This window comes from Patiria miniata, unplaced genomic scaffold, assembly GCF_015706575.1.
Source record: "Patiria miniata isolate m_02_andy unplaced genomic scaffold, ASM1570657v1 HiC_scaffold_20, whole genome shotgun sequence".
Classification (NCBI taxonomy): Eukaryota; Metazoa; Echinodermata; class Asteroidea; order Valvatida; family Asterinidae; genus Patiria; species Patiria miniata.
In genome coordinates, this window is record NW_024037059.1 from 16295550 (window position 1) to 16319220 (window position 23671).

At 42.7% G+C, this 23671-nt stretch overlaps 3 protein-coding genes across 7 annotated transcripts; 1 reads left to right on the forward strand and 2 right to left on the reverse strand.

Annotated features, from left to right (window-relative positions):
• Positions 1–1161: 1161 nt before the first annotated feature.
• Positions 1162–5487, reverse strand: LOC119727587 (transmembrane protein 272-like). Of its 2 annotated transcripts, XM_038199526.1 has the most exons (7): positions 5322–5487; positions 4710–4770; positions 4112–4222; positions 3720–3779; positions 2998–3234; positions 2227–2508; positions 1162–1821 (listed from the first exon to the last, which is right to left on the reverse strand). In XM_038199526.1, the coding sequence occupies exons 1-6, from the start codon at positions 5364–5366 to the stop codon at positions 2270–2272; spliced, it is 753 nt and encodes a 250-aa protein (XP_038055454.1). In that variant the 5' UTR covers positions 5367–5487; the 3' UTR covers positions 1162–1821; positions 2227–2269. The 2 variants fall into 2 exon arrangements, with proteins under 2 accessions (XP_038055454.1, XP_038055453.1); XM_038199525.1 differs by having other exon boundaries at positions 1162–2508.
• Positions 5488–5704: 217 nt separating this feature from the next.
• Positions 5705–19907, reverse strand: LOC119727586 (transmembrane protein 272-like). 4 transcript variants are annotated; one of them, XM_038199521.1, is made up of 7 exons: positions 19024–19907; positions 18275–18361; positions 8858–8966; positions 8191–8301; positions 7898–7957; positions 7498–7734; positions 5705–6929 (listed from the first exon to the last, which is right to left on the reverse strand). In XM_038199521.1, the coding sequence occupies exons 3-7, from the start codon at positions 8955–8957 to the stop codon at positions 6634–6636; spliced, it is 804 nt and encodes a 267-aa protein (XP_038055449.1). In that variant the 5' UTR covers positions 8958–8966; positions 18275–18361; positions 19024–19907; the 3' UTR covers positions 5705–6633. The 4 variants fall into 4 exon arrangements, with proteins under 4 accessions (XP_038055449.1, XP_038055452.1, XP_038055450.1 ...); XM_038199524.1 differs by lacking the exon at positions 18275–18361 and having other exon boundaries at positions 19189–19907; XM_038199522.1 differs by lacking the exon at positions 18275–18361.
• On the forward strand, positions 9017–11820 carry LOC119727584. Its single transcript, XM_038199520.1, has 2 exons — positions 9017–9255; positions 10252–11820. The coding sequence occupies exon 2, from the start codon at positions 10531–10533 to the stop codon at positions 11806–11808; it is 1278 nt and encodes a 425-aa protein (XP_038055448.1). The 5' UTR covers positions 9017–9255; positions 10252–10530; the 3' UTR covers positions 11809–11820.
• Positions 19908–23671: the final 3764 nt, after the last annotated feature.

Sequence of the window (23671 nt, forward strand, 5' to 3'; positions counted from 1 at the left end):
CTTTGGGGGGATGTGCTTTGCCCCCTCTAGAAAAAAATCCTGGCGAGGCCAATGCCGGAATGGAACGCGAGTGATAGGTTTACTCTCTTATCTGGGGGTTGAGTAACGGTCCTCAGTTTTGTGATCCCATTTGGGGGGGGGGGGGGGCGGGCGGCCATCAAAAGTGGTAGTGCGCGAGACGGAGCGAGCGCGAAGCGCCATTCGGCGGGGGTCCGAATGGATGTTCCTATTAAAGTGAAATCTAAGTAAGGTTTCCTACCACTGTTCCCCTACCATGTGGGTTATCAAAAGTGGAATTTATCGGCGGCACCTATAGGGGATTCGAGCGAGCCCCCCCCCCCCCCCCCTCCCCTCCCCGCGTATTGGCCTGTATTCAATCTCGGCCGAAGTGTATGGCGAGTATCTGGGGTCGGGGGGGGGGGGGGCGTGGACCGCGAGTGGCGGGGTCGTGAAAGAAGCGCATTGTAAATTACTCTATGAACGATCGACAATTTTTTCCCCTGTAGATAAGGTAAAAGGACACAATTAACTTCTCAGCTCCGAATTGTTTGTAACAGTGACTCGCTGTTTCCGATTATAAAGTCTAATCCAAAACTTCCATAAACCTCGAGGAGTCTTATTTATTTTCTGATAAGAACTGTACAAGGCCAAATAAACATGTTTAGCGTCCCTGCTTTTTGACAAAAAAAGGGAAGGAGGTCCCGTTTCCCCCCGAAATGGCCGCCCGAGTGCGGCCCGACCCATTTTCCAAACTTGAACGACCAGCCGGGCTATTTTTCAAGATGGCCGCCAGCTTTTGTTTGTGCTGCCACACAGGTCTGGACTCAGGAAATGACATACCAGGTTTCATGGGCATTTTTTTTTTCAATTTAAAAAAAGGCGGCAGCCTCCAAAAAGGAAGCGGGCGTGGACGCTTTTTAGGCCCTAACATGTGTGTTATTTTTTAATTTGGCCTTATTTCCCTCTTTTTAATATTTCCCCCATTTGCCACTAAAACCATGCAGTACACATAGTAGCTTGCTTATGGGAAAGCTAAACATCTTGACTGAGACTATAAGATCGAAGGCGGAGTAAACGGAACACCGTGACCACTCGCTTTACACTGTGTTGAAACTTTACACTCAGTGCACTTCTTGCTTTGAACACCATAGACTGCAAAGCTTGCGCTTAGTACTTCATAGTTTTATTTTTAAAAGATTGCCACACATTGAGTTTGAATATGGATATAATGCATTTCTCATTTGCAAGGTCTACCCTACCACACATATAATACCACATGCAACATTATCAAAACAGCAAAGCACTATTTGAACTACAATGTACAAAAATTGTTAACACTATTAACTAATGGCCACTATATCTATACCTCAACTTGAGGACACCATGCACAATTGGTTTCCTTGATAAAAAGCAGATAATATTATAAGCATGTAAGGCTATTAAAAGGTTAAATCTTAACTACGACATAAATTAAAGAGAAGCGTTCGTGTACATAAAAAAAAGTTAATTACAAGATTCAGGAGATTCGTTTTTTCCAATGCCAAAACGTGAAGATGTTACTCACGATTTGTAGTAGTTACGTTTCACTCCTAAACTAGGAGCTTCGTCCTACTGCCTTTTATACCCTTTCTTGGTCGTCATAGAGGGCGTTGTGGGCGTGGAAAAAAAACGAATCTCTAAACTCTTGTTTTACCAACAATCCAGATGAACTTATTTAAAGAATGTTAGTTAGATGTAAATTAAATAATTGAAAGTTTCGCCTAAAATGGGTAACGAAAAGCTTTTCTAATACATTTTGGCCTAGGTTTTAAGAGACATCGGGTATAAAACACTGAAATGATTATCCTTCGGCTCCGGCCTCTCCAATGGAAGTGATCATAAATACGATGACTCTCAAAGATAACAGAGTTACAAATAATCGATGTCATGAGGCTAGACTAGCATACAAAAAAATGTGTTTTTTTCCTGGGAGTGGGACGGGGAAAAGGTATACGGGAAAACAAGGGCGGATCCATACAGAACTAAAAGGTTATTTGGGGGGGGGAGGGGGCTGGAGTATTTTTCGTTATTTATTTAACATTTGGAAAACAATTTTTTCCTGAAAAATTAAGGATTTCTTTTGGGGGGGGGGGATCCGCTAGGGGAATGTGGGATATGTATCATTTTTGAAATACATTTCAAATTGTTCATTTATTCATATGTACTTCATTCACCGGATGCCTCCATACTAGACCAACCCGTCTTCAAGTCGCTACACGACTGATCATTCTTAAGGACCTGCGGATCCATATCCGCCATCTTGTTTGGCCTCGGCCATGTTAGCTCCCATTTTACAGCAAGCGCAACAAGCAATCAAGCAGCAGGTGGACACGCAACACAAACACACTGCTATGAAGATGTAGGTAGCAGTAATCTGCCAGAAAGCAAAATAGTACAGCGGTGCGGCGCAGTAGTTGGAGCTCAGAGGATCATTACTGGGTGCGTAGAGACGGTAGACCCACACATTACCTGTTCAGGAGAAAACCAAAACTACAACAATAATTCAATTCGAGGAGAGTGAATTTTATTGTAACGGGATGCGGTGGCGGGCCCGTTGTAACTACACAGGTTGGATCTCTCTTCACGATTTTGATGTCATAATAATTATTAAACCGAGTCTCTCTCTCTCTCTGACCCCCCGTGCATAAACTATGCAAAAAAAGTACAACAAAAAGGGGCAGTCCAGGAATTTTCGCGGGGTTCAAATCCGACGATTAAATACCCCAACCAAGCTGGCTCTGTCCGTATTTTGTGCACAGGCGGACGTTATTGCCAGTATATTTTTGGGGGGGGGGGTGTCAGAGCAGGGGGCGGGGGCGGGGGAGGGGTTCGCATTATTTTTATTTTTATGGAATTTCGATGAAAAAGAAACAAAAACAAATTGACAGAGCTGGGGTGGTTCCCCCCGGATCCGCGCTCCTTGACAAATTATTTGATAGAAGAAATATATAGGCTTACCTGCGATGAACCACGCGAAGAGAAATAGCCCCAGGATTCGGCTGTACCAATTCCAGAATATAGTGCACTTTTGTTTGTCATATTCTTCCTCCGTACAGTCACCACGGCCGACATAGTGTTGGCGGGAAGCCCTTCCGATAAGATCACATAATAATTTGGAAATAGAGACGGATCCAGCAACATTCAAGTAGATGGGGATCATGCGTTCGGCAGGGCAGGCACTGCCGTAGACTGAAGCTGTAACATCAAAACAATTAATTAGAGAAGTTAACAATGATCAGAAGTGCATGGCTTCTGCGAATCAAGCAAGAATATGAAAGTTGGTCTTCACTTTTTGTCATGCACAGTGACTTGTCAGCCGTAGTGAGCTACGCCAAGCCCCTCTGCATGGTAATACCATAGTGTGCTTCATGCCAACAAAATTAATGGAGGATAACGTTTGCACGTTCGTTACAGACAGTGCCAGCCTTTCCTGTCATTGCCCCCATAAATTCCTTAAATTTCTTCCCGATTGGCCTCGTTTTCAGTTTAGAGCACTCCGTCTGTTCTTTCAAAGCACAAAGTAACAAAGATTAAGTCCTTCGTGTTTATCTTGTTTTAAACTCGAGTTCAAAGCTTACAAGGAAACATTACTGTAACTTGCATTGACAGATCCGATTCTTTAGGAATGCGACTTTTATTTCTTAGTCTTAAAAACAGACATTTTAAAGAAGTATTCTTACCCATCACGATCATCGCTATCGGTAGAGCAAGCGACACCAGCATGGAGATCGTAACAGCAGCTATACAGAGAAAAAAAACATTCAAGTGTCACATCACAAAGTGCGATTGAAATCAACATGTGGAGATAAGTAAAACTAACAATATATAGAACACAATATTCAAACCAGAGCATCACTAGGCATTTTTTTGGGGTGGGGACGTGATATTATACGAGTGGGAAAATTTAATTGAGAGTTTTCACTCGACAAACAGCGCCCTCGTGTATCCTGCATCCTATCTCAAAAAGCCCTATATTGAACATGTTCACACAAAAAATAATTTCAACATATTGGCATATTGACATTTCCAAAAAAAAAAACCACTTGAAAATTGTGTTAAAATTTCAGATTACCTGATTTGCATACGATATTGGTTGACTTGCCAGCGAAGAGCGCAGGATTGGATGACGTAGACTGCGCTTCCTTAATCTGATCCATGATAGATTTATAAGTAGGAGGAGCACCTAAAGCACGCCAACCAAAGAAAACTAAATTAACATATTTTAACTCAAACAAAATTACAAAATTAAATTGATGGCATAATTCGATGGCACAATATAAAACACCATGGTCATGGGGGTTTGAAACTGAACGCGGCCTTTATATTGGTTATAATAGGTTCGAGTTCAATATGACGAATTTCTGGGTCACAGTGGCACTTATCTGGATCATACTCTGGGTCATTTTGACCTGGACTTGAATCTCGACAAAAAGTGTCATTTTAACAAAATAAAGTGTGATTTTGACTCTGAAAAGTATTAAAAACAAAACTAGTTCCCGAATTCCAGATCAAATCTGGCCTAGTGCATGGACCTGTCAAGGAGCACATTTTTCAAAATCTCAGATTATAATAAACCGAAAAGTTTAGCAATTGATCATTCATGTATAATGTGACAGGTGATGATTGTGTATATATTTGCTGGTTGCTAGGATACCAATATTTGTTCATACCTTTGCCGGCCTCTGCATCATAGGAGGGCGGCGGGCCATCTTTTCCATCCAGATTAACTCCCTGCAAAACAAAAGGCACATGTTGCTGAGTTCGTTTTATGCTTCACACACAGTGATTCTGTTCTATGGGTAGCCCCCCGCCCCCCCCCCCCCCAAATGAATAAATAAATCGTCCCCTAAAATCTCGACCTTAAAAAAAATCACCAAGGTTTTTACTTATTTAGTAAACGATTGTCATGGATGTTGTAAAAGAGCAAAATTTGGCCGATTTTGCATTTTTTCTTTACGACTTATACATTTTATTTCGTCGTGTCCGTTTTCTTCAATTGATTGGATTTTTTCCTCGGACCTCTTACGATTTCTCAATTTGTATTTTAAATTTAAACTAGCATCTCCTAAAAACCGAAATAAAAATGGAAATAAAAGGAAAACGTGGTGATTTCTATTTCCTTCGTTCAGCGCAAAATTATAATTCAAGGATGGATTAGGCATCCAATCCATCGCAATGTTACATCATCATGGTCACGGTATTGGTCAGATTGCTCTTCTGCATGAAAAAACTGAACCTTAATATTTGTGTCGTAATTTTCTTGTTGTAAATGCCATTCTTACCTTGTCTCCATCCCCGGCGTGAAATGAAGGGTTTGAGTTGGACATGATGAAGTTTAGATTGTCTGCCGATCTCCTCAAATTCGTACGTCTCTTAGCAGCAGCCGGCCGGATGTAAGTACCACGCCCTAATGCGCCAAGAGCACCGCACACTGCGTTTTTACGTTGTGTCGTGGTTACAATCAGTATTTACTGCATCGTCACTGAGATAAGTAAACATTATTACGTAATAGTTGTGTGCGTAGCCACGTGCAAATCATTCATCGGAGTCAACATCGTATTGTTAGGAGGCACTTACTTTTCCTTAGTGTAAGCTGAGAGAAAGTTGTGAAGCACCTTTAATAGCAAGAAAAACATAAGCAACAAAAGGGGGTATTTATTCTGAGAATTCCCTATCCCCCATTAGACGTCACCCTCACGTTTATATTTTTACATAATAAAGGCTACAGCCTTAAGTAACGGCCTAATCTTCACGTACGAACCAGTGACAAACGTTTGCTTATAAATCTATAAGCCACCCTAGCTTGGAGCAAGGGCAAAGTTTAATTCATATGCAAAATACTCAAACTAGATGGCTTCCTTGCATGAAAAGACCCAGACGTGCTGATATTGGTACGGTGTGTTAGTTATAACACCGCTATATACAGTTTACGCATCAATGTTTCCATTATACTGTAAATACCTGATGGAAAATTTCAGTTAGTCATCATTTGCGCTCACTTTTCACACTTTTTTCCCTTTTCATTGAGATGTGTCATTTCTTCCTCGTCTCTTCCAATCAGTGCGTGTAAGGAGTGGCACAACATAGTCATCGGCGGGGAACGGGGAAAAAACAAGTGCCCCTCCCGCCTATTTTGCTGATTATTATCAGTTTTTGCGTAAATGGCGTTTAATTATACTGGACATAAAAATATGTTTAATACTCTGTTGTACTAACTTTGTAAGCAAGGTATTACATGTATAGAGTCATTAATATGACTGTTAAAAATTAAAAGGAAACCTCATTAAATTCACAGATAAGAGCCTTGAATACTTGTACTCTCGGTTATGAGTACATATTATATTCCAAACAATTGTCTTGCAATGAATGTTAATTAGCCAAGAGTAAAGACAGCAACCAGACTAAGACAATAACCAACACCCGATTCTTATAGTATCGCATTTTCTTTATGAAAAGTGCTATGTGGATACAGTGAAAAAAAGACACAACTATTTGTGTACCAGATAGACCTCACTAATTACATAGACTCCTTTGCAAGTGCAACTACAGGTGTCTACAGTTTTTGAAGAAAAGAGGAAATCTTGGCAGGATTGTTTATTCTTCGTCCTCCTCCTCCTCCTCCTCCTCAGCAGCATCATTTTCTCGGGCGGATGCTGCCGCATCACGCACAGACCGAAGCGCTTCCACAAACTTTTTGACCTTCCTCAAAATCTTGAAGCAAAATGCAAAGCCTATGCAGAAGATCGTTGTCACACCACAACAACACAAACCCAGCAAAATATACACCACGGTGATCACCCAAAAAGCGAAATAGTAAAGTGGACCGTAGCAGTAGTTTGGACTCGTGGGGTTGTTACTGGGTGCGTAGATACGATAGACCCACACATTACCTGAAACAATCAAGACCAGAGGTCAGTTTTGCTTAGCACATATTACATTTGGTAACCAAAATCAGGCTACCAGCCAAAATGCCACGCAGTGTCACGGTGTGTTGCTTGTGACTGGTTTCCAGTTAATTTTTGCTTAGTGTACACATTTGCTAAGCAGTATGGAGGAATTTCAAATTGACACTGAAGCCCATCGAGGGCCTTAGTCCAGTCTTTTGTTGAGAGGATTGAAACTTGAAAATGTCCTCCATTCATGCAATGCTAAGCAAGGAGAACCTCGGTTCTCCTGCTTAGCATCTTTATGGAGTTAGCCTATAGGCGTACATTAGCAGAAGAAGAGGGGTGTGATAACTTTGCTCTTTGAACAATGGGGTTTATTTATTTTGTGGGAGGGCCGGTGGGGAAGGCCTATCCATGATTGCAGGTCCTCGACAATCCCACATCTTTTGCTCTATTATCTTCAACTGTTTATATAAACATGAATTTTTATATAGGCCTATACAGCTTATTTTCAGCGAGGACATTTATGTAACTAGGCCTATAAATGTATACAGGAAAAAAACACACATACCTGCGATGAAAAATCCGAAGAGCAATATTCCAATGAGTCTGCTGAACCAATTCAAACCAATCACAATCTTGATCTCATCTTGGGGATCAGATCCAAACAGTTTCCTGCGTTTGTGTTTCCTCTTGATAGCTCTATTACAAAGATCTATAGATGCCTTGAAATTGTAGACGGCCCCAAACACCGTTAGGTATATTGGGATCATTCGCTCTGCAGGACAGTCGTTCATGTAAACAGCACCTAAACGAAGATTACAAAAACAACAATCAGTTCAAGACACTGCAAATTAACAAGAGATGGAATTATTTTGTTTTCACTGGAAGTCTTTTTGACCCTTCTGGTCTACAAAATGAGCCGGATAAGTTCATTTACGTTACGGATAGATAAAGTCTGAACGCCTTACCCATTACGATCATCGCTATTGGAACAGCCATCGACAATGCCAGACAAATAGTAGCCATAACTAAAAAGTAAAAGCAAAAGGATAGTTAACAAGAAATAAAAATTTAAAAAAACCCAAACATTATAGGGTACAATGTTTATCACATTTCTTTACCCTGCAGGTTATGCCAAAACAGCTTAAAACTGGTTTTCGTTCGGGTCATGCATAAATTGATTTACGAATTGTTCAACAAAATTAAGAAAGTAGAGTAAACGAGGATAGCCAGTTTTGATCTTCGATGTTGTTTTATCTACCTGTGTTGAGTATGATTTTAACAGTCGTGGTTACGAAGTCCGTTTGCGTTGATGACGTAGACTTAGCTTCTTCGATCTTATCAATTATTGACAGGTAGGAAGGTGGGTCACCTATACACATCAAATGATGGCAAAGAAGATTGATAAGAAATAATTTATTCTGACAAAATAATAAATTAAATTGTTTGAACAGCTGAGTTTGAAACCATGCCCGTGGGCACGACCGCTTCCTGTCTTGATCTCAGCATCGACGTTTTATTAGGACGTGTACAGTTCAGGATTGGAGCTAGGTGTTCGGCTCGTCACGTCCACTGTTCATGTTTTGTCAGTTCTGCCAACTTGCTGCAACTGCATGTGTTGTGTCAACAAAAGATTTTTAACAACAGACATCTTTATGATAATTTGAACGGCCAAACTGCCCATTGGTGTCACTAGCTAGATATTGCTGGTTATATACCTGACTGACTGACTCATTGAGTGTCACCTATGTTCCGGGCAGTACTATCGTATAGGATTACCCCCAAATGAATGGGCTAAATCCGGCCAATGTAACCCAAATGCAAAAGGATTCCAAGGAATGGCCATTCTGAATCGATTGCACAAAGTTTTGTGCACTCAGGGTCCAGCTTTATTACCCAGTTATGTTTCAGCGACCATTATTGTTTACCTTTCGATGCCTCGGCATCGTAGTCTGGTGGCGGGTCATCCTCATCACGTGGATTGGTCCCGTAATCAGAAGGTGTACTGGATGTAAGCTTGACGTCCATCACCACTACCTGATATGGAAAAAGGTAATGGAATATCCAACTTGCAAACTATTTGTAGCACCCAGATAATTATGGTGTCTTATGCTACCCCTATCATTTAGATGCCCCCTCTGGAAGTTCCCCCCCCCCCAATTTTTCAACAGCCTGTTCAAGGAACAGCCTTGACACAGAGCCCCAGTGAGTTGGTCAGTGGTTATTCTTAGCCATTCTCATACTGGATGACTGTGAGTGAGCACTGCATTAAAGTTTTGTTAGCCAACCGTATACTCACTGGACGTTCTGTGTCATCTATTTGCAGGTATGTGGAGTATCATTTTATTTGAGTTGTCAGCAACTTTTTATGTATAAATCCTCTTGATGTCATTTTAGTTTATTTAATCCCTTTTGAGATGAGGATTTTGATTGTGTATTTCTTAGCATCGAGCACACTTATTTTACTGACGGTGGATCCCGGTTCAGAGTTTTTATTCAAGGATGTTCTCCTTTTTCCTGATGATATTGTGATTTATTGTTTGGGTCTCTGATTGTTCAGACTTTATAGATGTGATTTAGGCAGAGATTTATGTTTGATTACTTTTCCATCTTTATGTTTTCTCTGTGGGAAAAGTCATTATAGGTTTTCACTCATAACTTTTTAGCATTTGCAATGTACGTGTATTTGTATGTACTGTATAGCTATGCACTGTAGGTATAGCACTTCAGACCATGTGGTCTCACTCAGAACAAAGGAGCCTGTGTGACCATCTTAGAAGCATAATTAGCACTAGGCCCTGGGGCTTGTCTGTTATCAGGCTAGCCTGGAATAATGTCTCTGGTTTATCTAGAAGGTGTAGGATGCTCCCTTGGTTTAAAATCTGAGAGGAAAGTGCCAGGCTAGGCAGGATTAGTGAATGGCTGACTGAGCTCACTTTGTTTATTGGGTCCAGAGCCTTGCTAATATTCGGGCCAGGAAGTTAATGTTTTTCTTTATTCTAGTAGGTTAATGTTTTTCTTTATCTTGTTTCCTGCGAGAAAGTGGACAGGGAGAACACTGTTATTTTCCAAGTTTTCAGTTTCATTTTTATTAGGGACTTAAGCAGTAGAGACTTAATTCCTAGACTAGCCAAGTCTGTGAGTCTAAATATTTCTTAGTTATTGATTGCAAGTTTAGAATTGTTTCAATACCATGCTTAGATTTATTTCAGTTTTATAAATCTTAGCCATTCTCATACTGGATGACTGTGAGTGAGCACTGCATTAAAGTTTTGTTAGCCAACCGTATACTCACTGGACGTTCTGTGTCATCTATTTGCAGGAACATTTAATGAACACTCCGTGGTAACTCTATCGAGCCAACCGGGGGTGCAACATTTGGCGACCACGAAGGGACAGGTGTTTTTGTGTCCACTTCAATGTGGAGATGAATGACAGCGCCTGTCCAGTGACCATGAACCAGAGCCGTACCATGCAGCTGTAGTCAGTAGTTGAGACGAGAACAACCCAGTACTAAACGAGGTTAGCTGGAGCACGGGTGCAGACAAACACCATTAGAGGGACAAGAGGAGCGTCGTAGCGTCCATATTCGCCCTACAAGATGGCCGAGTCAGCTCAGGATGTGTGCCAGCGCCTAATAGAGCAGGTCAGTCGACTCTCACTACTACAGCTACAGGAGGTATGCAAACACCTCGACCTACCAGGATACCAGGAGGTGGAATGCCCCAAAGCCCTTAGAAGGAAGGTGAGCCGCAACCTACTGCGTGAGGAGCTTGAAGAGAAAGAAGATGAGGGGCTTTCCCTCTACACAGACCTGCGAGACTTCCTCAAACAGATCGTAGTTGCAGAGAATCTACCAGCTGCGGACCCGAAACCTGAGCAGAAGCCATCGACAACCCCAAAGCTGGATACCACTCCAGCCAGCTTGATGACCTTGACCCGCAGGGAATTCAAAATATCGGGACAGATTGGCGAGCCGGGACAGCGAGACCGCCTGTCCTTCTCCAGCCTCGCCCATCAAATTGAGAGTGGCCGTGCCAAAGGTCACAAGGAACGGGAGATTGTAGAAGCCGTGATCCGTGCAGTGGTCCCAGGTTCAGCACTACGCAGCTATCTAGAGGGCAGAGCGGGACTGACGTTGCCCGTACTTCGTCACATCCTAAGAGCACACTACCAAGAGAAAGACGCGACAGAGTTATACCATCGATTGTCGAGACTGGCTCAAGACAGCAAGGAGTCTGCCCAGAGTTTTCTGGTGCGAGCCCTGGATCTGAAGCAAAAGGTTATTTTTGCTTCTCAGGAGAGCGGCTCTGGCCTAAAGTACGACCCTACCCTAGTCCAGAACATGTTTCTGCACGCACTCCTCACTGGTTTTAGAAGTGAATCTGTGAAGAATGAGCTTCGCTCCCTCCTACAAGATCCCAGTACCACAGATGAGCTACTTTTCGAGAAAGTTAACACGGCAGCAAGCCATGAGATGGAGCGACAAGAGAAGTTGCACTCCAAGTCAGTTTCTGTCCATGAAGTGCAGCAGTATGAGTCAAGCCAGGAAGCAGTGAAAAGGAAACCGAAGGAGGGCACCCTCATGACCGACATTGCGGAGCTCAAAGCTGGAATCATGGAAATTGCGACCATGAGAAAGCAGCTGGACAGCCTTCAGGAGTCACTGACTACACCAGCCAACCAAAACCACCAGCTACGACGACCATCCGGCCGCCCGCTGAAGAGGGGATGTCGACACTGCCAGCAGAATGGCAATGGCGATACTTGCGACCATTGTTTCAAATGTGGCTCAAGTGAACACTTCGCCCGAGGTTGCCGCACTAGGAGTTCTCAGTCGGGAAACGAGCAAGGGTTGCTGCCACGGGACGGGCAGTAACCAGTGATGTCAAATTCCCTCAGTCCCAAATGTGTTGCGTTTCTCCTTCAAAGCAAACCGCAGTAACACGCCTTATCGGCAAGAGATGTCTGGTCAGCTGCATGATAGAAGGCGTGAAAACCCAGGCTTTGTGGGACACCGGAGCCCAAGTCTCCATCATACCATCACATTGGAAGGAAACCCATTTGCCAGGTCTGAAGTTACGCCCCCTATCAGAACTTCTTGGTGGAGACGATCTCAGTCTCACTGCAGCAAATGGCACAGGTATTCCTTTCGAGGGCTGGCTTGACCTGGCTTTCCAGTTGACCGTGGGACACAGTCGTGTCATCAGCGTTCCAGTTTTGGTTGCTAACGGGATCACAGGAGTACCTATAATAGGGTACAATGTCATAGAGGAAGTTGTCCAAGGCGGAGATGAGAGATCGCTTCCATCAGAAGCAGTTCGAGCAGCTTTTCCGTCGATGAGAAAGAGTGAGGTGATGGCTCTGACGAGCCTCATACAGCAGGAAACCTCAGGTGATATTGGCGATGTTGTTGTGGGGAGACAGAGCATCACGATTCCCAAGCAGGGTGCCGCCATAGTACCATGCCAGGTTAAAGCAGATCAGTTGACTCAAGGTAATTTCGCCTTATTTGAACCTGCAGTTACCATGATACTCCCTGAGGACCTCCATGTTGACCCTGCCATCGTTCAGCTTAAGAAAGGAAGAGGAACATCCTGCAAGGTGTTTATCTTGGTCTCAAACTTGGCAAGCCGGGACGTGGTCCTCAGAAGAAGAACCCCCTTGGGTTCCCTGGAGCTGATTGACACTCTTCACACCCTACCCAGCCAGGCTCACGAGGCAAGCAACCCACATGTCAAGGGTGTCAACTCTATTTCAACAGCAAAGTGTGATGACGCTACGTGGGTCCCTCCCGTTGATGTCAGCCATTTGACCGAACCACAACGTCAAGCAGCCATCCAGATGCTAAAAGAGGAAGCTGCAGCTTTTGCTAAGGACGACAGTGATCTCGGCTGCATCGAAGATCTTCAAATGCATATTCGGTTGAAGGACGATGAGCCGGTGCAGAAAACATACATGTCCGTGCCCCCGCCACTTTACAGAGAAGTGAAGTCTTACCTGAAAGATTTGCTTGACCGGGGTTGGATAGAGAAGTCCGAATCATCCTTCTCCTCCCCCGTTGTATGTGTGAGAAAGAAGGACGGATCCCTCCGTCTCTGCATCGATTACAGGCAGCTAAATCAGAAGACGATCCCGGACAGGCAACCCATCCCCCGCATTCAGGATGTACTTGACAGTCTTGGTGGTAACTGCTGGTTTTCAACTCTAGACCAAGGCAAGGCCTACCACCAGGGCTTCATGGCAGAGAAAAGCCGACAAGCTACAGCCTTCATCACCCCATGGGGTTTATACCAGTGGAACCGCATTCCCTTCGGATTGATGAATGCCCCTGCAGTGTTCCAGCGGGCAATGGAGACGTGCCTTGACGGGCTGGTCGGTGAGGTGGCCGTAGTATACCTTGATGATGTTCTGGTCTACAGCAATACATTCGAGGGTCATCTTGAAAATCTGCGCCAGGTACTTAGACGGTTCCAAGATCGGGGTGTGAAGTTAAAACCCAGCAAGTGCAGTCTGATGAAAAACGAGGTTCGATACCTGGGACGAATTATTTCAAGCGAGGGACATAAGATGGACCCAGCGGACATTGCGGCAGTTGAAACACTGCGAGACAAGAAGCCCAGCACTGTTGGCGAGCTTAGAAAACTTCTTGGTCTACTGGGTTACTACCGCCAATATATTCAGAACTTTTCAAAGAGAGCCAAAGGTCTATATGAACTCCTTCGAAGTCCCAGTGCCGGTAACACAACATCAAACAGCAACCGTGCTCCTCCTAAGAAGCCCCCACCCAACTCCAAGTCAAGCAAGTGCAAGAACCAGGTGCCATCTAAGCAACCAATATCATGGGAGAGTGAGCATCAGCACGTGCTGGAAGACTTGTTAGACTGTCTTACTCATCCCCCTGTGATGGGCTTTCCAGACCATGAGAAACCTTTCATCCTGCACACTGATGCCTCCAACAATGGTCTGGGAGCGGTGCTGTACCAGGAGCAAGAGGGCAAAATGAGGGTGATAGGTTATGGATCTCGTACACTGAGCCCAGCTGAAAAGAACTATAATCTGCACTCGGGAAAACTTGAATTCCTTGCTTTGAAATGGGCCATCACGGAGAAGTTCAGGGATTATTTGTATTATGCTCCATCCTTCACAGTGTACACCGACAATAACCCCCTGACTTACATCTTGTCTTCAGCCAAACTCAATGCGACTGGTCATCGCTGGGTCGCTGAACTGGCTGACTTCAATTTCAAGATTAAATACCGCCCAGGGAAGTCCAACACAGATGCAGATGTACTCTCTCGTATGCCCCTTGACTTTGAGACCTACAGAGCCCAGTGCACAAGCGAGGTCAGCACCACTCATCTGGGTGCCACCATTGCTGCAGTCAGAGCCGATAGTTCCGGATGTTTCCCCTGGATTGATGCCCTGTCTGCCTCCACGTCAAACCCAGATGACAGTGTGATGAGCTCCAACCACATTTCAAAAAGAGAACTGAAGGCAGCGCAACGCGATGACAATACCATCGGACGCGCCATCCAGTTTCTTGAAAGCGGTCATCGCCCAACTAGACAGGACCGGATGACAGAACTGCCCAATACTGTTGCTCTTCTTCGGGAGTGGGACAAGCTAGAGTTGGATGTTGAGGGGATACTCCATCGCAGATCGGGTGGCAAGAAGCAATTAGTCCTCCCCCTGAAGTACCATCGCTCTGTCTACAAAGAGTTACATGAAGAGATGGGTCATCTCGGCGCAGAGCGTGTTATTCACCTTGCACGTGATAGATTCTTCTGGCCCCACATGCAACGGGACATCGAGCACTATGTGTCTAATGTTTGTAGATGTTTGCAACAGCGGAAACCAAACCGGCCAACCCGAGACCCTCTCTGCAGCATAGTCACCACATCCCCATTTGAGATGGTCTCCATCGATTTCCTCCATCTGGAGAGGAGTGTTGGCGGATATGAATATATATTGGTTGTTATGGACCATTTTACGCGGTTTGCGCAAGCATATCCAACGACCAATAAATCTGGTAGGACGGTGGCAGAAAAGATATTCAATGATTTTGTCTTGAGATTTGGATTTCCGCACAAACTCCACCACGACCAAGGGAGGGAGTTTGAGAACCAACTGTTTCGGCGACTCCAACAACTATCTGGCATCACCCCCTCTCGTACCACTCCTTATCACCCACAGGGGAACGGTCAGGTGGAGCGCTTTAACAGGACGCTTCTTGGGATGCTTCGCACCCTACCTGAAAGAGAGAAGTCCCGCTGGAAGGAGTCCCTGAACAAGGTGGTGCATGCGTACAATTGCACTCGTTCTGATGCCACCGGATTCTCTCCGTTCTATCTTCTGTACGGACGTCCCCCTCGACTCCCCATTGATCTGACATTTGGCTTGTCACAAGCAAAGGAGCCCCCAAAGAATCATCAAGAGTACAGCCAACGCTGGAGGAGACAAATGGAAGAAGCATATGAAGCCGCCAGGAGGAATGCAGACAAGTCAGCAGCACGAGGAAAACGCCAGTATGACAGGAAAATGCAGAGCACTGTCCTGCAGCCCGGTGATAGGGTCCTGGTGAGAAACCTCAGGGAGACTGGTGGACCAGGTAAACTACGAGCGCACTGGGAAAGTGAAGTTCACACGGTAGTGAAACGGCTTAGTGATGACTCTCCTGTGTACGAACTACGGCCAGAAAGAGGCCAGGGAAGGAACAGGACTCTCCATCGGAACCTTTTGCTACCCTGCAATGACCTCTTACTAGAAGCTCCAACTGTCTCCATCAAAACGCGACCTACAACTGCAACCTTTGCCCGACCTGCACCAGAAGCAAGTGTTCAGCAAGATCCTAGCGACACAGACAGTGAAGCTGAATACATCCTCCAGATGCCCACTCCTTCCTCAAACACCAATTGCCCTGCAGTGAACACTTCAGGTCTGAACCACGACGCTGAGGTTTTCCTCCCAATGGGTGACATAGGGAACGAGGAAGTGGCAGATGATCCAGTTGCGGCTGCCCCAGAACCGGCAGCAGTTGCACATGATGAGCCTGTTCCAGTTCTAGTCCCTGCAGCTGTTATCCCGGCACCAGCACCTGAACCCGTTCCAGTTCCAGTCCCTGCAGCCGCTAACCCAGCTCCAGTACCTAAACCTGAGCCCGTTCCAGTTCCTGCAGCTGTTGGCCCGGCACCAGTACTTGAGCCCGAGCCCATTCCAGCCCCTGCGGTAGTCGGCCCAACACCTGTACCTGAGCCTGTAGCTGAACCTGTAGCTGAACCAATAGCCGTTCCTGATCCAGTTGTACCAGATCCTGCAACCGTACTGGAACATGGGGTCTCCAGTGAAGAAGTGCCAGGACAAGAGCCAGTGGTTCCTGCCCCAGAAGCAGAGGTGGACCCCGGATTGCATGGAGATGCAGGACCCTATCCTGCAAGACAGAGGCAGCCCCCTCAGCGCCTGACCTATGAGCAACTGGGTCAGCCACTACAGACACCAGGCGGTGTCAACGGTGTGATGGCAGCAGGTCTCTTCACTGGCCCTCATCCCTCAGTGCTCTGGCCCCAAGTACCCATGATGCCACAACCGTTCCCCATGCCGTGGGCTCCCCAACCCATGCAGTGGTCCACACCGATGATGTCGTGGCCCAACCAGCAGGTGCCGATGCTACCGTGGCAACAGTGGTACCAACAACCAACTGGTCAGCAGTCCTAAGCAGCCAGCCATGGACACACAGGGGACATGAACATTAGTTTTTGTTTTTGGTTTGCATAACTGTTACTGTTTGTACATCTTTTGGGTTTTTTTTTACCTTCTGGAAATGTTAGGGACAACATTTAAGTTTGCAGGGGAGAGTGTAGCACCCAGATAATTATGGTGTCTTATGCTACCCCTATCATTTAGATGCCCCCTCTGGAAGTTCCCCCCCCCCCAATTTTTCAACAGCCTGTTCAAGGAACAGCCTTGACACAGAGCCCCAGTGAGTTGGTCAGTGGTTATTCTTAGCCATTCTCATACTGGATGACTGTGAGTGAGCACTGCATTAAAGTTTTGTTAGCCAACCGTATACTCACTGGACGTTCTGTGTCATCTATTTGCAGGTATGTGGAGTATCATTTTATTTGAGTTGTCAGCAACTTTTTATGTATAAATCCTCTTGATGTCATTTTAGTTTATTTAATCCCTTTTGAGATGAGGATTTTGATTGTGTATTTCTTAGCATCGAGCACACTTATTTTACTGACGGTGGATCCCGGTTCAGAGTTTTTATTCAAGGATGTTCTCCTTTTTCCTGATGATATTGTGATTTATTGTTTGGGTCTCTGATTGTTCAGACTTTATAGATGTGATTTAGGCAGAGATTTATGTTTGATTACTTTTCCATCTTTATGTTTTCTCTGTGGGAAAAGTCATTATAGGTTTTCACTCATAACTTTTTAGCATTTGCAATGTACGTGTATTTGTATGTACTGTATAGCTATGCACTGTAGGTATAGCACTTCAGACCATGTGGTCTCACTCAGAACAAAGGAGCCTGTGTGACCATCTTAGAAGCATAATTAGCACTAGGCCCTGGGGCTTGTCTGTTATCAGGCTAGCCTGGAATAATGTCTCTGGTTTATCTAGAAGGTGTAGGATGCTCCCTTGGTTTAAAATCTGAGAGGAAAGTGCCAGGCTAGGCAGGATTAGTGAATGGCTGACTGAGCTCACTTTGTTTATTGGGTCCAGAGCCTTGCTAATATTCGGGCCAGGAAGTTAATGTTTTTCTTTATTCTAGTAGGTTAATGTTTTTCTTTATCTTGTTTCCTGCGAGAAAGTGGACAGGGAGAACACTGTTATTTTCCAAGTTTTCAGTTTCATTTTTATTAGGGACTTAAGCAGTAGAGACTTAATTCCTAGACTAGCCAAGTCTGTGAGTCTAAATATTTCTTAGTTATTGATTGCAAGTTTAGAATTGTTTCAATACCATGCTTAGATTTATTTCAGTTTTATAAATCTTAGCCATTCTCATACTGGATGACTGTGAGTGAGCACTGCATTAAAGTTTTGTTAGCCAACCGTATACTCACTGGACGTTCTGTGTCATCTATTTGCAGGAACATTTAATGAACACTCCGTGGTAACTCTATCGAGCCAACCGGGGGTGCAACATATTTTATTCTAAAGTTTTGAACATAACAAAATCGACGAGAATAAACAGAGGATGGTCAGCGGGTGGACAGGCAAGCATTAGGCCCAGACATTCCTGGCAGACAATTGAATGAGAACAGGGTGCAATTTGGATTGTAAAATTGACCATTTGTGCACACAGAAAAAAAGGGTAGCAAAATAAAATGTAAACCCACCAATTCACACACCCTGATGACGATATCCGCAAGGAAGTTCTACTTCAAAATTACCAGTCCTTTCAAATGGATGCCCTGATCATCATTCTACGGTGTGAAAGAAATTACCAAGCTCAGGAAAACTTGATCAAACATATGCTGATGAATGCGTATGTAAAGATGAAGACAAAACAACTTTATCCGTAAAAAATAAGGATGATCCAGATACTTGCTAAGACACATGAGCGATGGAACTAACGTAGCTTTAGGCAGCCTGACTCGGGGGAAATGGCCAATGAATGTGAGTTCGAAAACGGTGATAATCACATTTTGGAAAATCTCAACCAAACCATTCCTAGGCCTACCAGCACAACTCTAATCCAAACAGCTATAAGTGGTCCCTGACATAGTGAGTTGCCGAGGTTTGACACATGGACGACCCTTTATTGCAAGTCAGTTGCTCGAATGAAATACCAGCAAAAATACCCGAGAAAATGAAGGAAACAAATCCTAAAACTAAATTCAGTCAAATACAACGAATAACATCGGTAGCTACTTGTGGACTGACAGAAGTCAGATAGAATAGAACTGTCTGGCATGTGAGAAGAAATGTAGCAATTGTCACAAAAAGATGATGCAAAGCACTAATTCATCATTAAATCTACGCGCCCCAACTGCAACAAATCCACATGATAATAAATATACATGTACATGTTTATGAACCCCTCCCCATACAATTGATCTGAATTGAAACAATGGATATTACTTACTGCTGAGCAATGAAACTAACGTAGCTACTATGGACAGTCGAGTGAAGTGTTGCAGTCGAGAGACAATGAATATTACTCACAAATTATTATCAAAATCGTCGACTTTGACAACTGGAAATTAATGAAAACATTAAGAATGGATAAAAAAAAACAACCGAAATTTACCAGGATTTTATTGTGCGACCGAATGTGTTTACAGGAATTAGGCCAACTGGCCAATGTTCAAAGAGCAACACTTTATTGACTAGTCTTGTTTAAGTCGTTTTTATGGGAGCCCACCTGCCATCATTAAGAGCAAACATAACTTTAGAACATTTGGAAAAGTCTTGACTTTTAAACGTTTGGTTCAACGTGTTTGAGCAAATAAGTCTTGTAAAATGAGGACGTCAAAGTGGCGTTACCAACACAACACTAGCAAGCTCAGGCTTGTATTGAAGGCTAAGCATCATCTTATCACATCAGTGCACACACACATTATCTCAATAGTTGTTTTGTAGAAGTGGTAATGATATTGATAACGGTGCAGTCTGAGCGGTCTGTGTAGTAGTTCAAAGCATTAGCAGCCTAATGGCCTGTATTATCAAGCCAAAGTCCAGTCACAATTATGGTTCACGGCAGTGGTCTTCAATACCATTATTAATATACCTTACAAATTATGATCTTTCATAGCCTTCTTCATATACTATAGCATCATCATAACATAACATAACAGTACATACTACATGTATCACATTTAGTGCACGTCACTTGGGAGGGGGGGGGGGGTTGAAAATGTTTTAATGTCACTGGAAAAAACACCAACTGCTATTTTGCAGTAAATGTTCTTAGGAAAGAATGTTGCATCCTGGCGCCATTTTTTCATCATATATTATATTATCTCAATGGTCAGTCATTGCAAAAATGTTGAAAATTATGAATCTGGGACTGAAAACATTTCCAATTGTATTTTAAAAATACTTTTAAAATGCTCTCAACTCTCCATAGACTTTGTACACAACCAAAGAAGTGGCATCAGGATACTGTTTCTTTAAATTTGCATATTATACGAGAAACAAGACTTTGTTTTGATAAATGAGTTTCTGCTGCTCATAGAATTATCTATGATTCAGCACTCTGAACGTGAGCAGCTACATTCACACCTAATTCATGTACACACAAAATTCCAAGAAGATCAGACACTGCGCAATCAAATATCTGTTGGACAAACCACGAGAGAGCTTTAATATAACTTGACAAATATTCTTGCCACTTTAGTTTTGATAATTGCTTAATGACATTTCTGGTAACAAAATCATGAGGGCAATTTCAACAATGACTGCAAGAGTTTAAATTCAATGCAACAATCCAATATGCTGGTTCTCCTTTAAAAGCATCAGATGATCAGGATTCGTGCATATATTCATGGGGCAGGTAAGCAGAAAGAAAACTCATCACATTTTGGCTTGTAACCTGGCCCAATTTCATAACCAGAAAATAATACTTAGCAGATTAACTTATAAAGCCAAAACCAGCTCAGAATAACATGCAAAGTACCTTACATGACAAGCTGCATGGTATCGGTGCCCATTTTGTGCTCGACAATGCTTTTTTTTTTTTAAGGTAATGTACAACATTTGCAAACATCAAAAAACAACGACGGTCAGCCGACTATTGTTGGAAAAAAAAATGATCTGTTCAAACATGGAGAAATAAAACACATGGTTCAAACACTGCCCCCAATTTACCAAATTGAGTTAGTTCACATTTTGTTAGGAATCGGTTACACATCCGGGAATGGGTGCAAACCAGTTACTCTGGTTCCCTGCCCTGGCAATTCCCTGATGTTTATAAATTGCAGTTTCGTCTGAAGTTGGGCCATGGAACCAGACTACAAGAACAGCATTTTTGGTCTTGGTTTTTCCAGCATCTATTAACACAAAACTTAAAACATGTCAGTGTAACAATATTTGCTATAAAATACTTCCCCCAAATCCATCCATTTCTGAAAATTACAGCAAATGCAAATGTTGTATGTATATAACCTTTAAGCTCAGCAAACTGAGACATTTGCCTCTCATGACATATATTCCACTTAATATAATTCTAACTCACCAATGTCTATCGTTCATAAACAACAATTTATCCTTGACTGGTCAATAGCAGCACTACATGAATGTGCACTGCATTCACATGGTGAATCTGTTAAAGGGATAATACAACATTTGCAAACATCAAAAAATAAAACTACCAAATCACTTTGAAATACCTTGCTGGACTGTTAGTGAATGACAGTGTAAAGCATCCTGTAAAATCATGGCACCTGGTATACTGTCATTTTCAAGAAAAGTGGTATTTTTGTATCAATTTCCAACGCTGATCGGCCGATCAGCGTTGGAAACAACTGGCTTTTTTTTCAAATACTGGCCCCAATCGACCATCGCACTTGTTTGCAATCGATTACAAACCTATGAACGGGTACGAGCCAGCTAGACTGGTTCCCTGACCTTACAATTCCCCAATGTATGTAAACTGCTCTGTTTCTTCTTATATGGAGTCAGGGAACCAGACTACAGGGAAATGATCGTTTTTCTTGGTTTTTATAGCATTTTCGAACCCAAAACCTCAAAAAAGTCAGTGTAACTATATTTGCTATATATTTCGAACCCCCTAATTCCATCCATTTCTGAAAATTACAGCAAAAGCAAATGATGTATATTCCCTTTAACTAATTCTCTATTTTCAATATTTTTAAATCAAAAATTCCTCTAAATGTTTGATAATTTCAGAAATGTCAGTTCCACAGATTTGCTCACCTTTTAAATTCAGTCCAAAATGCGTCTTGCTGAGAATAAGCAGCTCAAATAGGAATTCACACATTTATTTGGGCCAGATAAGACACCACGCCCTATTGAGTTAATTCATAAACCTTGTTGTTATCAGGGTGGGGAAAATACATGAGCGTTATAGTCATTACACTACCCTTTCAAACAAGTTACCGTAGTTATCAACATTTATTATAGTAACAACAAATATTTGTTTGTCTCTCCAAAATTTTTAAAAGATTCAAATTTTAGTTTTCTCTTGAACATTTCCAGTCATCACATAAAAAACACTCCAAACAATTTTCCTGCATTCCAAACTGTTTAGGCATAGCGTAAGGGCAGCATATAACCCTCATAATCTCTTTGTATATTTTCTGTGAATAATAGAAATACAAATTTTACATGTTTCTTACAATAAATCAATGGAAATAAGTCTCTTCTCTATCATTTCTCACAAAAAAATGTCAACATAAATTCACCTCTGAAATAAATTTTATCCATAAAAAAGAGAAGAAAACAATGTTTTATGTCCACTAGGCCTATTTGCTTTTAATGGTTTGAACACTTTCCCATCATAATTCTTGAGAAATTCCTTTTTTAACAGAATTAACATCCAGCCATCAAAATAAAATAGGAAATTGTTCTCGTCAATTCTAATGTGATTGATGTTCTTGTCAAACTGAAAGCTTTAAAACAAAAGATATCTGCTGGCAGCAATTTGAAAATAAAATAAAAGATTCCTTGTTGATTCTTACTTTCTCGTTCAAATCACGATACAAACAGGACGTGCATATATTGCGTGTATTTCAGTCTATATCAATTTTGTTAGGCTGAGAAGGAAAAAAGAGGCTAAAGACATTGCAAGCAAGAAAGAAAAGGATTTGTTTTTGCAGAACCATTAAATCTCTCATATCAGAATACAAAACAAATTTGGCCATTGGCATTTAAACCTCTTTGATTAATCTATTCTAATATTTTGACCAAAATGTCCACATTTATTTAGGCGAAATAAAAAAGAAACATGTTTAGCTTCCCCGCCCGCTTCCTTTTTGGATGCTGCCTCCTTTTCTTTTCTTTTTTTTTAAACTGAAAAAATGATAAATGTTCAACAGTGAGATCTTTTTGGCCTCTTTATCCGTTGCATCTAGCCCATATAAAGCTGGTATGTCATTTCCTGAGTCCAATTGCGGCCATTTAAAAAAAAATGGCGGCCATCTTGAGAAATAGCCCGGTCGGGTGGCCATTTTGGAGGGGGGGAAAAAAGGCATACCGCTTCCTTTTTTTCAAAAAGGCAGGACGCTTAACATGTTTTTTTTTTTATTTCACCTCATCTGACCTTGGGTCACTTGATGAAATCAATGTTGTCAAAATCAAGACGTACCACCATACACTGGGTTTGCAATAACCTCGACCAATTTACATAGACTGTCAAAAAGTTGGCTCTGTTTATACGCCCTGTGCATACCTACTGAGGGCGGTATTTTCAGATCACCTGCATTACCAACACATAGAGCAATATAGTCTACATGCTGCTTAAATTGTAAATGTTGAGAAAAAGCACACTTACACATGCATCATATGCACACATCATGTGTTAACAAAAGCTGTCTTAATCGGGATATTTAGTCTATGGCGAATGATTTGACTGCAGCTTATAAACAGCAAAAACAAAAGCCTTAGCCCCAAAATGACTGATAAAGACAAAGCCTCACTCGACATGAAGTGACAGTGGACATCAGACTGGTAACAGGATGGGGTTTCATTACCAAGACCATGGACTGGATTCAGGGAACAAGATCCTGTTTGTGTCCATCACTTACAATGGCAGTATATCACCAATAGAGGGC

What these genes read in the sequence shown, in the direction of transcription:
- LOC119727587 (XM_038199526.1), bottom strand. Translation starts at nt 5,366, where the DNA reads ATGTCCAACTCAAACCCTTCATTTCACGCCGGGGATGGAGACAAG. An exon ending in TGATGCAGAGGCCGGCAAAG is followed by an intron (nt 4,223 to 4,709) that starts GTATGAACAAAT and finishes GGCGTGCTTTAG; the next exon opens with GTGCTCCTCCTACTTATAAA. An exon ending in CAATATCGTATGCAAATCAG is followed by an intron (nt 3,780 to 4,111) that starts GTAATCTGAAAT and finishes TTCTCTGTATAG; the next exon opens with CTGCTGTTACGATCTCCATG.
- LOC119727586 (XM_038199524.1), bottom strand. Translation starts at nt 8,957, where the DNA reads ATGGACGTCAAGCTTACATCCAGTACACCTTCTGATTACGGGACCAAT. An exon ending in CGATGCCGAGGCATCGAAAG is followed by an intron (nt 8,302 to 8,857) that starts GTAAACAATAAT and finishes TGATGTGTATAG; the next exon opens with GTGACCCACCTTCCTACCTG. An exon ending in CTTCGGATTTTTCATCGCAG is followed by an intron (nt 6,930 to 7,497) that starts GTATGTGTGTTT and finishes TGATTGTTTCAG; the next exon opens with GTAATGTGTGGGTCTATCGT.
- LOC119727584 (XM_038199520.1), top strand. Translation starts at nt 10,531, where the DNA reads ATGGCCGAGTCAGCTCAGGATGTGTGCCAGCGCCTAATAGAGCAGGTC.